Raw genomic sequence first — 16,047 nt, forward strand, 5'->3', positions numbered from 1 at the left:
TCAAGCTATAAACCTAAGGCCCGCCCTCCTCCCCACTGACCCACTTCCTCCAGTGAGGCTCTGTCTCCTAAAGGTTCCACAACCTCATGAGATAGAGTTGCCCAGCTGGGGACCAGATGTTCAAACAAATGAACATACGGTGGCCATTTCACACTCAAACCATAACACCATGTTGTCCCATTTAGCACCCAGGGGACTTAGTCCTGGGACTTTAGTTGAAACTGTTGGGAAAAAGAGATGTTCACTTTCAGCTCGAGCTGCTGAGAAGGTGGGAGATAGGTCCAGCACTCTGGCAGCCACCTTGCCACCATGAGGAAAGAGAACTTAGATGCGAAGGTAACCCAGGGAAAAGCAGATGGAATGTTGACAAAGCAATACCAAGTCGCGTGGCTTCCCTGGGTCTCGCCAATCCTTCCAGAGTTTTCTGTTCCTCAAGACAAGTTCCCTTCCTGCTGCCACCGCACCCCCCGCCCCAAGATCAGTATGCTTTAGACTCTCAGACTCCTACATCTGGAGAGTCCAGGCCTCACCCACCATCGCTGTTATCATCCAACGACCATTTTGGAAAATAAAATCATCGAAAGGCTGTTACGGCACCTGACTAGAGACTATCCAGCCAGTCGTAGGATCTAGGAGCCCCAGACCCCTTTTCTACCTGGGGCTGCCTGGTCTTCCATCGCAGCTGCCCCTCATCGGCCTTCAAAGTCTCCTCTCTGCAAACCTGCTTCCTTTGGTATTATTAGCTACTTCCTTATCACTATGGCAACTTCAGGAAGGGAGAGTTTATCCTGGCTCTCAGCGTGAGAGTGCAGTCCATCATGGCGTGGAAGCTGCGGTAGTGGAAGAGGTGGCGGCCGGTCACAGGACATCAGAAGTCAGAAAGAGAGAGGGAAACACCGATGCTCAGCCAGCCACCTCTGTTTTACTAAAGTCCCAGCCCTAGTCCATGACATGGACTCACCCACCACAGTCTACCCACCTCAACTGACCCAAACTCGAGACTCCCTCTCCAACATATTCAGAGGTTTGTCTCCATGGCGATTCTAGAGCGTGCCAAGTTGACACTCAGTAGTAACACTCACAGGTGTCCACAGCCCCTGTCGGTGACTCCAGGTTCTGACACCACCTCAACCACATCTCCTCCACACAGTCATCCCCCATCACAGCCTCTAGCCCCCGTGTGGATCCGTGCAAGAACACGAGGTGGCTTGGTGATCACCCTGTGGTCACAGCTCTGGACAGTCACCCTCATCCATGGCTGCAGAGTGAGCACAGGGTACTAACCTGACCGGGGGAGTCCTTCTCAGTCTACATGAATTCCTGGTGCTGGGGTGGGTCAGGGTGGCCAGTTTTACTTCCCAAGCCCTGGAACCCTACTCAGTGGCTCCTTTCTGGAAGGCAATGGCCTAGCAGCCCTGTTTTAGAGATTATGGGCCACGCAATGGGCTGGCCTACCAGAGGACTTTAAAATACTCCTAGGGCGAGGCAGCTGAGCTAGGCACGGTGGCTCAAACCTCTAGGCCCGAAACTCATGAGCTGGAAACGGGAAGTTGAGGTCTTCAAGCTACATAGTGATTTTTGAGGCCACATTTGGCTACAGGAGACCTTGTCTTAAAAACTAAAGAAATAAGCCAAAGAAAGCTGGAGAGGTCTGTCGGTACCACCCTGGGCTAAAGGGTTTTCTATCTGCTGGACAGAACTCACTGCATAGGAAATGAGTCAGAGCTGAGGAGGGGGTGGAAACAGACACAGCATGGATTTCCTGGAGAAGAGAAACGGAAAACCAGGAAAAGGAGATCCCACTGTAAGCCTCCCCTGTACCCGCCACTGCCCCATCCCTTCTGGCCATGTCAGGCTTGTGAGGTGGGGTCTATTTCTGCATCTTTCCACAATATGAGGGATGGCTCAGGACACCCCTGGGAAGGGCTCCAGCTGCCTCTGAAGCGGAGTGCAGGAAAGGACTCAGTAGACGGGATAGTCTGCCTGTGATCTCCTGTCCCCCAGGGACTGAATGGGATCCTCCAGCAGCCTTTGAAAACAGGCAGATGCTAGGAGATCAAAGAGAGCACCCTCCCACCCTTTCTGCCTTGCTCAGTCCCCAGACCACAGAAGACCCAAGGCTCTCACTACCACATCAGCCAAGGCCACATCCCATTGGCTGGAGACCCTTCTCCCGACTCTGCAGGCTCAGACGGCGGTGGGTCCTGGAAAGCTCCTGCAGTACCACCCAGGGAGCAGGCGAGGCACTAGGTAGAGACTGGATGCCTGGCTGCAAGGATGAGGCCCCAGACGTTAGGCTCCTTAGAGATCTGTTAAAATCCCTCTCCCAAGATCATAAAAGCAACATGTTCTTATTTGAAACCAGAAAATAGCAAATACATAAGTAAAAGTGAATACCCTCCCCTTCAGGCACGGCTGATGTCCCATCCCCCGTACCTCAGCACACACACACCTACATAGTTGATATTACAGCTGGAACCAGCCTCCTCCCTGCTCGTGAACATAATACAGGCTTTGCAGCTTACTTTCACAGAGTCCTTCTTTGACACGTTATCCTGCAAAGAGCAAAGAGTGTTTTTCACTTACGTCATGCGTGGCCCTGTAGCTTCCTGGATTTAAAGTCTAGTTCTTTCTTTAAATATCTGCACAGCGCATTCGGTCCTTCCTGTTTGGTATGCTGGGGCATCATTATTTGAAAAGGTGTCTAGCAAGTGTCTGCTGAGATCACTGGCTGCTCTTCCAGAGGACCCAGGGTCAATTCCAAGTAGCAACACCCTGTCCTGTAGCAACAGTGGCTCTGATGCCCTCCTCTGTCCTCCGGAGTACTACACACAACTGGTGCACAGACAGAAGCAGGCAAAACACTCATACTAAAATAAAAAAATAAGCCAGGTGTAGTGGTGCACCCATTTCATCCCAGCCCTCAGGAAGCATTGGTAGGCAGATCTCTGAGAGTCTGAAGCCAGCCTTGACTACATAGTGAGTTCCAGGCTACCCAGGGTTACATACTGAGGCCCCACCTCACTAAACAAACAAACAACAAACTAATAACTTTTTTGAAAAGAGTTCAAGTCCAGCTTCTGCTACATAGCAAGCTTGAGTCCATCATATCATACCACATGAGAGGATGTTTCAATAATTAAGAAACAGATGGGGTGGGAAAGAGGGAGAGGAGAAATGGACATGGCTAGAGAAATTATCATAAATGTGGATGGTAATTATTATGGGTAAAGAAGACCAAGAAATATTTTTATTTTTAAATAAGTTTTAATTACATATATTATAATATTATACATGATATATAATTATATATGACATAATATATAATCAAATATAACATTATAATATTATGTTAAATATATTATAGTATATAACTATATTATTATAATATAATATGTGGTGTTATTATATAATATATGATATAATAAGCTATATTATATAGATAATTGTGTGTGAGTAGGGAGGAGGCTGCCTGTGACAGCCTGCATGTGGATTTCAGATGACAGCTTTATGGAGATGGTTCTTACCTTCTACCTCCACAAAGGTTCCAGGGACCAAATCTTAAGTTACCAGGTTTTTTAAACAAGTGCATCTATCTACCAAGCCATCTCATTGGCCCAGGACATGATAATTTTCAAGTAAGTTAAAGAAAATATGTCCATTTCATAAACCGTGAAAAGAGACGAAGGAGGTGAGGCAGAATCAGAGGACAGGCTCTGTTGTGGATCCCAGTCTGCCCGGCAGGCGCAGAGGCTCCACTGTGGATCCCAGTCTGCCCAGCAGGCACAGAGACTCCGTTGTGGATCCCAGTCTGCCCAGCAGGCGCAGAGGGGCCACTGTGGATCCCAGTCTGCCCAGCAGGCGCAGAGGGGCCACTGTGGATCCCAGTCTGCCCAGCAGGTGCAGAAGGGCCACTGTGGATCCCAGTCTGCCCAGCAGGTGCAGAGGCTCCGCTGTGGATCCCAGTCTGCCCAGCAGGCGCAGAGGCTCCGCTGTGGATCCCAGTCTGCCCAGCAGGCACAGAGGGGCCAGGGTGTTGCTGCAGTGAGATTGGCTACAGACGTACCGGAACATCTGAGAAGCACACTGATGCTGGGCTACTGCAAACAACTCTAGACCCAGTGCAGAACCGGCCAGTCGGGAGAGCTGCCACCACCACCACTAACTCCAGAACCGCTCTGCCAGTGGCCAGGACATGAATCCACCAATGCCCTTCACAGCACCGAGAAGCCAGGACCATGCTGGCACCAGGACCCACCTCTCTGCAGCTGCCACAAAAGAACCAGAACTCGTCTGCCACAGTGCACTCAGATAACTCAGGGCCACCTCTGCCTAGTATTCAAGTCCCCTTCAGACATTGAGACAGAAGTCCTAGCTGTCTGGGTGCCTGGAAGTTCCTTCTCCAGGTCTCAAAGCCCTGGAGCACAAGAAGCCATGACGGCAGGCGGCTGGAGGGGCATCTTTGGAGTCCGCTCACAGCCCACTCATGACGGCAGGCGGCTGGAGGGGCATCTCTGGTGTCTGCTCACAGCCCACTCATCACTTCATTTCCACCCCACTTCCCCTTCCAAGACCTCTGTGAAAATACCATAAAGTGGTGTCACCCAAGCTAAGGTAGGCACGTGCCAATCAAATAAGAACTGCTTTAAACTGGGCATTATGGAGCATGCCTTTAATCCCAGCACTTGGGAGGTAGAAGCAGGTGGATCTGTGGGACAGAGACCACCCTGGCTTATATAGTGAGTCCCAGGACAGCCAGGCCTATGTACAAAGACCATGTCATATATATATATATATATATATATATATATATATATATATATATCCTTTATCCTTTGCTCCTAAGGGATCATTCACCATCCCATTGATTGCTGCATCCCACTCCTGCATGGGGGATCTGGGGTGATGTTCCTGTTTCCATGCTAGTCATGACTCCATTCGATAATCTACAGTTACACGCTGAATTGAAGAGTTCACTACCCCAAAACCTCCCTGCCAAAAACAAACAAACAACCGAAATCAAGGGTTAACACCAGCAAGAAATTTGAGCATGAGAGATCAAGAAGAGAGGATACAGATAAGTTCTGAGGTGCTGGTTTCTGCAATGCATGCCTTGAAGCATGCTAACACACACACACACACACACATACACACACACACACACACACACACACACACACACACTCCCCACTCCGTGGCCTTGGCCTTCAGCGTGCCACTTGAACAATCTGAGGTTTGCCGTCACGGATCATCACACTCCACTCGGGATGGAGCCGAGGCAGGCCTGAGCCGTTCATGCTGAGCAGATGTCACACCCTATTAACGTTTACAAGTGGCCAAGGAGGTTGAAGATGCTCAGGGAGTTTCAGAGGGTCCAGAGACAGACTTCTGGGTTTTCATGTGGAAGAATTGGTTACTATGCCAACCAGAACACATCTCAGAGCTATTCATTCCCCGCCTCTCTTTGTGTCTGTCTGTCTGTTCAACCATGCATAAGGAGTAAGGACTATGCAATTGCCAGATGTGAGTCTCATCTTCCAAACCAGTGGTTTTTTTGTGGGGTACCCCGATGGAAACATGATTCCTTGGTGACTAAAATCTCTAAAGAAGCAGAGACCATGGTCTTAAGAAGGGGGTGCCCTGGTTCCACTTCTGTTGCTGTGATAAAATACCACAATTTAAAGAGCTGCTGAGCAAAGGAGGGGCTTATTCGGCTTACTATCCCAAACTCACTATTTGAATTTACCATTCCGAATCGTTATAGCCCACTCTTGTGGGAAAGGCTCGGTAGCAGGAACCAAAGCAGCTGGTCGCATCCCAGTCCCAGTCAACAGCAGAGAGAAACGAATGCATGCACGCTCACTGCTCAGCTCTCTCTCTGTGCTTCCCCAGGCCAAGCCCCAAACACACAGCAGTGTCAACCACAGCAGGCTGGGTCTCTGCACCTCAACCACAGGCCAACCTGAGCAAGACAACAATGGCGATCTGTCACTGAGACGCTCCTCTCCTCTCCAGTGATCCTAGGCTGTGGCAAGCTGACAATTAAAGCTGACCATCACCGAGAACAGAACTTTATGTTCCCTGAGCTGTGAATTATGGAAGAGAAGTGGCTCCTCAGACTGGACTCTGGCTAGAGCATACACCAAATTCTTCATTGTGGATACATTTGAGGTTGTCTTCTGCCTGCCACTAACCACACCTCAGTAGCTTTTATCACCGACATGTAAAGCCAGGGGACTCTGGTGACGAACTTGCCTTTACTTTTTTTGCTGAAAAAGAAAATGGGACTTCTGTTCCAAAGTGATGCTTTTTGGATCTCATGACATTAGATATTTTGTTATTGTTGTTGGTGCTGTTTATTTTTCGAGACAGGGTTTCTCTGTGTTAACAGTCTTAACTGTTCTGGAACTCCCTTTGTAGACCAGTCTGGCCTCGAACTCACAGAGATCTGCCTGCCTCTGCCTCCCGAGTGCTGGGATTACACCGCCTGGCCAACATTAGATATTTGTTAATCCCTCCTGAGATCTCTGAGACAAGTATAGCAGGCGGAGTTAGAATAAATGTCTGCTCCCACGGGGACCTATCTGGGTTAACTTCCATAATGAACCGCTTCCAGTGTGGCCAGCTGGCCACCAGATGGCAGACTAGCCCTCTCAGGACCTGGTACCATGCTAAAGGTTGAGTCACTGGTCTGAGCCTTTGGGCACTAGACTGTGGTGAGCCGCGACTACCAACTGCTAGGCGCCTCAGTAAGAACACCCTCACTTTGTTCAGGTCACCCACATACTCAGCCCGAAGACAACTGTCTCTGGCTTCTTTGCTGTTAGATAAAAGCTCACTCAGTTGGGACAATGAAACATAAATGACGGCACAGCCTTCTTACCGCTCCCCCCACATTTCTTCCCTTCCTACTCCTCCGAATGAGCCTGTGAAGATTGGCACTTCAGTGACCATCTTGGAGCTTGAGATGAAGGCGGCGACAGTGTGCCATGGGGCACAGGTGGAGGTCAGAGGACAACTTGCGGAAGTCCGTTCTCTTCCTCTACCGTATGCGTTCTAGGGCTCGAACTGGGGGGGGTCAAACTGAGTAGTGAGCGCCTTTACCCACTGAGCCAGCTTACCAACTGTGAGACAAATTTGAAGACAGAAGGCACAAGCTTAGAATTTAGAAACTGAATCCCTGAAGACAGTATGGGAACCAGACTTTACGAGAAATAAAGTTATATTTGATACAAGCCAAGCTGGGCATGGTGGTGCACACTTTCAATCCTTGTACCCCAGAGGCAGAAACAGGAGGATTGCTGCGTGGTTGACGATGATGATGATGGTGTCGACGATAATGGTGATGATATTCGAACCACTATTTGGAGTTTTCTGTAACCTAAGTTGTCTTAGGGTTTCTATTTCTGTGAAGAGACACCATGACCACAGAGAGTTGGGGTGGCTTACAGTTCAGAGGTTCAGTCCATTATCATCACGGTGGGACAGGATGACCTGCAGGCAGACATGGTACTGGAGAAGGATCTGAGAGTTCTACATCTGAATTCACAGGCAACAGACTCCCAGGAGTCCGTGTCCACGCTGGGTGCAGCTTGAGCATAGGAGACTTGAGCATAGGAGACCACAAAGCCCACCTCCATTGTGACACACTTCTTCCAACAAGGCCATACCTCCTAATAGTGCCACTCCCTATGAGCTTCTGGGGAACAATTACATTCAAACCACCACATAAGTCAACCTAATACTAGCATGTGGATAAATCATATGTCATAGAAGAAATCCAAATGTAGCGATTAACTAGACAAGAGAGCCATCTGGTTGCAACATCTGTCACCCCATTGGTCACCAGGGTAGATTCAACTCATCTGGCTTGCTAGGCAGCTGTCTCCTTCCTCCCTTGTATCTCCATGTTTGTGCCTCTCAACTCTGTGTGCTTGCTTGAAAAGAATGACTCTGATAGAGAAGGGCTACTCTGTACTCCAGGGTTTACAGTATCCACTCCAGGGTTTATGGTATCCATTCCAGAGTTTACAGTATCCACTCCAAGGTTTACAGTATCCACTCCTGAGATTACAGTATCCACTCTAGGATTTACAGCTTTCACTCCAGGGTTTACCACAGCTCCACTCCAGAATTTATGATATCCACTCCTGGGTTTACAGCATTCACTCCAGAGCTTACAGCATCCACTCCAGGGTTTACTGTGGTTCTCTCTACTCCAGGGTTTACTATAGGTCCACTCCTTGTGGTTGTGGGAACCTCAAGACAGGCTCCCAAATTACAGCAGCAGCGCCAATAAATGTAAACGGAATGAGGCTGCAAGGCAAAGGCCTGGAATCCCAGCTACTAGGAGGCTGAGGCAGGAGGACTGTAAGTTTAAGGTCAGCCTGGGCTGCAGAGTGAGACGAGACCCCAGCTCACACAATGAGACCGAATAGCTCAATGGTAGAACATTTGTCTAGCATGTACAAGGCCCTTAGTTCAATGCCCCATGCTGAAAACAAAATGGTAAAAGCATTAAGGGATTGCATGTCTAATCAAAAGACAATTTCAGGGTTTCTTTTCATTTTTTTTTTATTTCCTATGTATGAGCATTAGCCTGCACATATCTGTGCGCCTGTGCATGGCTGATGGCTGCTGTCCATACAAACCAGAGGAAGGTGTTCGATCATTTGGAACTGGAGTTAGAGATGGTTGTGAGGTACCATGTGGGTCATTGGGAATTGAACCCTAGTCCTCTATGACAGCAGCTCCATGTTCTTAAGCTGGCCTCAAACTCACAGAGATCCATTGACCTCTATCTCCCAAGTGCTGGCATTAAAGGCGTGCACCACCACCACCCAGCCAGCAGCCCCATGCTCTTAACCACTGAGACTTCTCTCCCACTCTGTTTTGTTTGTTTTGAGACAGGCTCTCAGTATTTAACCCTGACTGATCTGGAACTGAGTATTGGCTGGCCCAATACTCAGAGATCAGAGATCTGCCTGCTTCTACCTCTCCAGTGCTGAAAGAAAAAGAGAACCAGCAGTAGGACACAGCTATAAAATTCTCAAAGCCTGCCTCTAGTTCCACACTTCCACCAGCAAGGCCACACCTCCTAGACCTTCCTAAACAGCGCCACCAACTGGGGACCAAGTGCTCAACCATCCAAGCCTATGGTGGACATTTCTCCTTCAAACCATCACATTCCAAGCCCTGAACCAGGCCCAGCTATATTGTAGATCTCTAGGGAAAGGAGAATGTATTCTAATACCAGTGCCAGGATAAGTGGATATATACATGGGAAGGAGTTCACTGGGACTTCGGTCGCACAGTAGAATTAATAGAAATCAGTTCTTGCCAGGCGTTGGGGAGGTTGTGGGAGTGTGTGCCTTTGATCCCAGCACTCAGGAGGCAGAGGAAGGTGGATCTCTGTGAGGCTAGTCTACAGAGAGAGTCCAGGGCAGCCAGGACACAGAGAAGCCCTGTCTTGGAGTGGGGGCCAGAGGGAAGTGGAGGGAGAAGAGAAAAAGAAATTCTCAGTGAATGAAAACTTCGAAATGAAGATTGAAAAGCCTCCTCCTGCGTATGGTCTTATGGATCCTCACACACACCCAAAGGACTGGAATCTTCAGGTCTCAAGGTCCACCCATCCCTCACTTCACTAGCTTCCAACAGACGGCCCCAGGCAGCTCCTAACCCAGGAGTTTGAGGTTCCAGCTAGCCCTATTTTTTAGACAGAGTCTCACTGTGTAACCACAGGCTGGTCTGAACTTGCTCTGTAGACCAGACTGGACTTGAACTCACAGAGATCCACCTGCCTCTGCCTCGTCGGTGCTGGGATTAAAGGCGTGCGCCACCACGATGCTCGGTTTCCAGTGGTGGAGCCCTCATCCAGTTTCTTTCCTCATGCCACTCTGAGTCACTTCACATAGTCCTCTCTCACTTCTGTGGAAACTGACTAAGGAAATTGACCAAGCGCTCCCTGGGCAAGGGCATTACTCTGTTTCCTGATATTTCTTACTGCTTCCCATGCGTCAGTGTGTTAACTGTTAGAAAGGCCTGGTGATTTTTTTTTTCCTGTTTCAGTTTTTCAGCCTTCAGCTGTATTTCTTTACAAGGTTCTTTACTAAAGATAGCTTACTTTGTTTTGGTTTGGGTTTTTTTTTTTTTTTTTTTTTGATTTTGGTTTTTTTTTTTTTTTTGTGGTTTTTCGAGACAGGGTTTCTCTGTAGCTTTGGAGCCTGTCCTGGAACTAGCTCTTGTAGACCAGGCTGGCCTCAAACTCACAGAGATCCACCTGCCTCTGCCTCCTGAGTGCTGGGATTAAAGGCGTGCCCCACCTCTGCCCAGCGACAGCTTGGTTTTTGTGTGGCCAAGTTTGAAGGCGTAAAGGCTTTGGAAAACTTTTGTGTTGTTTGAGACAGTGCTTCTAAGGCCCAGGCCAATCTCAAACTCCCAACAATCCTCCTGCCTTAGCTTCCCAAACTCTGGGACCATAGGCATGAGTTGTCAACTGGCTTCCTCTGTGGAATGCCTGCTGAAGGCTTTGCCTTGCTTTTCTAGTGGAATGTCTGTCTTCTTATGGAGTTCAGGGGTGTTTAAATATGTATTATAGATCCTTATCCTCCGGGAAGTGTTAGTCCCCTGACATTCCGACCTACACAGGAGCTTTTAGTTTTACTCCTGTGCCCAAAGAATGGTGAGGGTAGGAGTCTCAGTCATATCCAGGACTGAAGGGGTGCCGGGAGACTCTGATAGCATCTTCCGATACACCCACTTTGTCTGCCCCATCATTAAGACTCCTCCCGGGCTCTAGTCAGCTAGAAAGCTTTTCCAGCCTACCCAGCCCACCCTTCCCCCCCTAGACCATTAGTTCTTTGGTATTGTCATAGGCCCCAGGTCCTAATTGTGTGTCACAGTGTCTTACACCTGTTGATTTTCTGTCTTCTTCACTAGAGTGTGAGACCCTCAAGGCAGGTACCAAGTCTCCAGCACCTCTCATTGCCAGGTGGTGCCCAGGGCGGAGCCTGTCACACAGCCTTCATTACAACGTGAATTAACACGTGTTGAACCCTCGCTGGCACCTCAGGCACTGTCCTGGGAGGTGCACGTAGCGGTCACTTGGTTCTAGCAAGCACCCTTGGGGCTGGAGATGGCTCAGTGGCTAGACCGCTTCCTGCTATTTCAGAGTTTGGTTCCTAGAACCCCCACGTTCCCCACATCTGGTAGCTCCCAACCAATTCCAGAGGATCTGACGTCCTCTTCTGGCCTCCACATGCACCCACACGTGTGTAGCATACACTCACACAGACATAGACATATAAATAAAAATTAGGGGGAACTCGTTCAAAAGAACAATAATTCTAGGAACTAGTCCCTCACTCAGGTTGACAGGACAAAGCTGAAACAGGCCCAGGCTAGTGGGGAGTGTATCGGCTCCACTAAGGCAATCTAGACTATGCCTTCAGGTCTGGCTGAGCTCCGAGAGTTTCTTCCCGCTCTCAGTCTTGTATCACTTTGCAAGCAAGCTCCTGGACCAGAGGAAACTGGCTATCAGCCATAGCTGCATCTCAGGTTACCAACCACAGTGCTAAATACATTCCCGGGAGTCAGCTGAAAGAGGAGGCCTCTGATTGGCTTATTCGCATGAACCTCCTGACAATGATTGGCAGCCCACTAGGGGCTCTCCCCTGGAAGAACCAAAACAAAAGCTGTGGAAAAATCTCCCTGAGCAGATCCCATTTCACCATGGGGACACCACTGTTATCCTAACTGCCAGCGAAGCAAGAAGGGCACAGGGGTCACTTGCCTAGGACCCAGCAGCTGTAACCGGAAACAGAATTACGTGATTGTTTCGAGCCACAGGCTTGCTCCCTGACCAGCCTACTACGTCAGCTTCTCTGAAGTTCTGAGGTAGTTGAGAGCCCGGTGTTCTGGGTGGCGCATGCCTTTCTTTAATCCTATCACTCAGGAGACAGGCAGGTGGAGCTCTGTGAGTTCGAGGCCAGCCTGGTCTACAAAGCGAGTTCCAGGGCAGCCAGGGCTGTCTTGAAAATCAAAATGAAAGAAAGGAAAAGACCGACCATCGGGGAGGAAAGGGTTAATTTGACTGACACTTCTGTGTCACAGTTCATCTTTGAGGGACGTCAGGGCAAGAACTCAAGCAGAAGCTTAAAGCAGAAACCAGGAATGAGTGGGCCTTGCTGGCTTGCCTATAGCTTTCTTATACAGCTCAGACCACAGACCCAGGGAATGGTGCCGCCCACAGTGAGCTGTACCAATTAGCAATCAAGGCAACTCCCCCACAGATGCCCCCACGGGCCAATTTGAGATTTCCCTTCTCTGGTGACTCTAGGTTGTATCAAGTTGGCAGCCAAAACTAACAGAGATAATCGGGTTCTGTGACAATCAGCAAACATCACATGACAGAGGACAGATGACAAACTCCCAGGCCTCCGTCCATGGCCCATGACCCACAGAAAGCATGATCCATGTCTTTCCCTCCCTTCCCACTCTTTTTTTTTTTTTTAACTTTTTCTCACTTTTATTTATGACAGATTTTCCCCGATCTCTTCTGGTCAAAAATTCTTGGAGACAATCCCATCAGCTTTAGCCAATCGGAGAATAGAATCATCTGACTCGCCCATCCTGCGAATGGCCCCGCAGATAGCGTAGGTTTTAAACTGGCCATTAAACTGACCTGTGACCCTGTCAACCTCGGCCATGTTCATCTGAATGGACGTGTGGTCCTTGGCACCAATGATACGGTTGCTCACGGAGCATTTCCGCGGCACGTACAGGTCCACGAACTCGCCGGCATCGTTCTGCATGTTGAGGTCCTGCCTGCTCGTTAGGCCGAGGGAGCGCAGACCCACTCTTCTAATGTCTGCTATGTCTCTCTCTCTCTCACACACACACACACAGACACACACACACACACAGACACACGCACACGCATCACACACACACAGGCACACACGCACACACACACACCAAAGAAAGAGAGAAGGAAGGAAAGAAAAAAGACTCTTCTTTCTCAGATACTCCTATTCTTTCAGATGGACAGCTGCCTTTTAATTTTGTATAAAGTAGAAATAAGAGCATGTTTAGAAAATTCTGCTAGTATTATTGATCTATAATTGATCTCTAATCAAGTTTCCAAGTCCTAAGAGCCATTCAACAGCCACCAATCCGTCTACAAGGACTCACTGAGTCATGGCTGGTTCCCAGTCTCTACACAACTGAGATTGCCATGGGTACAGTTCCCCATCTTTGCCCAAGTGTGGTTCAGAGCTTTGAAGGAGTCAAAGGCTGTAACTAGTCTGGAAGTCATCTGGGTCCTAGCGCCCTGGGATCCAGAAGGGTGGGCCTGGGAGGTCCAGGCTTGTCTGCAGTAGCAAGGGACACAGTTCAGTATGGGCAGCCATGGATTCTGGGGCATCCTCCTCAGAAGCAGCTGGATTTGATCTATCCAGGACAAGTCATCATGCAACAAGATCGATTTTGTTTTTAAAAGGTGTTTTGATTTTCAATACAGGATTTCTCTGTGTAGCCCTGGCTGTCCTAGAACTCCGCCTCCCGGATGCTGGGATTAAAGGCTTGTGCCACCACCAACCGGCTACAAACCTTCTAAGATAAAAATGCGGGTGAAAAGGGGCTCTTAATTGTTTATTTTATTTATTTATTTGATACAGGGTTTCCCTATGTAACCTGGAACTCACTCTGTAGGCCCGGCTGGCCTCCAACTCACAGAGATCTGCCTCCACTTCCCAAATACTGACAGCAAAGTCATACCCACCACACCCAGACCTTGGAGGAATTCTTACTATGCACAGGCCACAAGGAAGTTAAGGCTTCCATTTTGACTGTAAACAAGGTTCAAAATTTTGCTTGTGAAGTTATTGGAAGAAGTACAGATTTGGAGACGAGAAAGATGCACATTTAATTCAAAGTTGATCTGTTATGACTTAAGCAAGGTTCATTTCTGAACTCTTTGGTTTGAGATACCTCTTTGAGAGAGAGAAGAGAGAGACAATAAGAGTAAATTTGGTCTTTATGTTAGCAACCTTCTCAGAGGCTTTGTTGTTATTGGGTCGAAATTCTTGATTCTTGATAGGCAGGTGCCAGCACTTGGGAGGCAGGCAGATCTTGTTGGAGACTAGCCTGGCTTACATTGCTCTGGCTGCTCTTGCAGAGAACCCAGGTTTAATTCCCAGTGTCCATACAGCCACCTGTAACTCCTGTTCCCAGGGCTCTGATGCCCTCTTCTGACAGCCACAGGGACTAGGCAGACACATGGCGAACAGACATGCCTGCATGTGCAGGCAAAACACTTGTACAGTAAAAACAGAGATAGAAAATTTCAAAAGAGACAGAGAGAAGATGAATACTATTTTAAAACTTCTTTACTCTCAGTCCTCAGGAGTGATGGGCTCCTTTCATCCTACACGTCCCCTTCATTTTCTGTCTCTCGTGTGCGTACATGGGCAGATGTGTGACTCTGTGGTATGAGACTATGGGGTGCACGCTTACCACAGCAAGCACGTGGGGGGGTCCGTGGGCAGCTTTGGACCATCGGTTCCCTCCTCCACCTTTGCTGGGGCTCTAACTCAGGTTGTCAGGCTTGTTAGGCAAGCACATTACCAGCTGAGCCATCTGGCCTGATCCTTTCCTCTCTAATCTCAGGGTGGGGTGCATAGACAAGACTACTCATTGAGTTCTCTGACAGGCCTGTCGTGCCAAGGACGCCATCACCCTTTTCCCAGTTGGGATTAAATTTACCCCCCTAAACGTTTATCAATAGTATCCACTGACCTGTCTTCATATTGCAAGTCCCCAGCCAAGGAGAATGTGCAACTGAATGATTAGACGCTGGGTGCCACGCTGGAGGGGTAAGAGTCTCCTGAGATCTGGATATGGTGAACAGAGGGAAGGGGAACCTAATGGAGGGAGATGTGGATAGGAATGGAGACAAACCTTGCCCACCTGGCATTGGCACTGCCAGGTGTGGCCTCATCTATGTACGGCTGAGGGCTAATGCTCCTGGAAGCAGAGCTGCAGTCTGTGTGCAGGGGAAGATGCTGCCCCCTTCTCCTCTTCTCTCCCCTGCCTTCTTTTCTCCCCATCCTAAGCACCACGCAAACCCCCACACAAAGACGTTTTGCTGATTCACTCCTGTAAGGCTGGCCATCTGGGGACACTTGGACGTGTCTGGCTGCACTGCCTGGAATTCGGCCCATTTTATATGATCTTGGCCAAGTCACTTGGAGACAATAACCAGATTTGTTCGTAGTGTTCACATGTGCCATTTCTAGATCCTCTCATGGGGCTCCCTGTACGGCATTATCATCTCAGGTTTACAACCACTGACAGGAGATGTCAACTGTGCACCCATTTTATAGATAAAGGAAACTGAGGCTCAGAGAGGCAGTGCAGCTCTCCCCAGGTCATGGAGACAGCTAACAGAGACCTGGAGTCCAAGCCGGAGCCCACTTTAATCCAAAGTTCCTGCGCTTGTTGCTCTCCCTACCGTAGACAGAGGGAACTGCCAACATTCAGCAAGGAACCAGCTAACATTTATATGAGGGGAAAAAAGGAACAACTAAGGTATAAATCCATTTCTGGTACCACCAACCCAATTTACATGATGAGAAAGGAAGGAAGAAAGGGAGGGAGGGAGGGAGGGAGGGAGGGAGGAAGGAAGGAAGGAAGGAAGGAAGGAAGGAAGAGGCCTGCTTCCCTCTAGCTGACATGCTTTTAAATGCTGGGTTAGGATAGGGAGGAAATAAAGGCAAACCACTGAAAATAGAGACTTAGTTTCTCAGGCTTTGCGGACCTTCTGACTTGGCACACTGCCTTGGTTGCCCTTCACTCAGTTAAAAAATAAAAATAAAATAAATTAAAAAAAATAAAGTCATTAGTTATTCCAAGGGCTCTGGACCCTTTGAGCTTTGACCTCAGATCACAGAGCCACCCAGAATCCTCCTCCCTTGGACGGTGTGTCTACAGACATCCACTGAAGTGGCACCAGCCGAGTGACCCACTCGTGATCTGTGTTGGCAGTGA

At 48.8% G+C, this 16,047-nt stretch overlaps 1 protein-coding gene across 1 annotated transcript; it reads right to left on the reverse strand.

Annotated features, from left to right (window-relative positions):
- Positions 1 to 12,512: 12,512 nt before the first annotated feature.
- LOC119816223 (40S ribosomal protein S21-like) lies at positions 12,513 to 12,812 on the reverse strand. Its single transcript, XM_038332660.1, has one exon. It carries the CDS (start codon positions 12,810 to 12,812, stop codon positions 12,561 to 12,563), a length of 252 nt encoding a protein of 83 aa, XP_038188588.1. The 3' UTR covers positions 12,513 to 12,560.
- Between the last annotated feature and the right edge of the window lie 3,235 nt (positions 12,813 to 16,047).

Source organism: Arvicola amphibius, chromosome 6, assembly GCF_903992535.2.
Source record: "Arvicola amphibius chromosome 6, mArvAmp1.2, whole genome shotgun sequence".
Taxonomy (NCBI): domain Eukaryota; kingdom Metazoa; phylum Chordata; class Mammalia; order Rodentia; family Cricetidae; genus Arvicola; species Arvicola amphibius.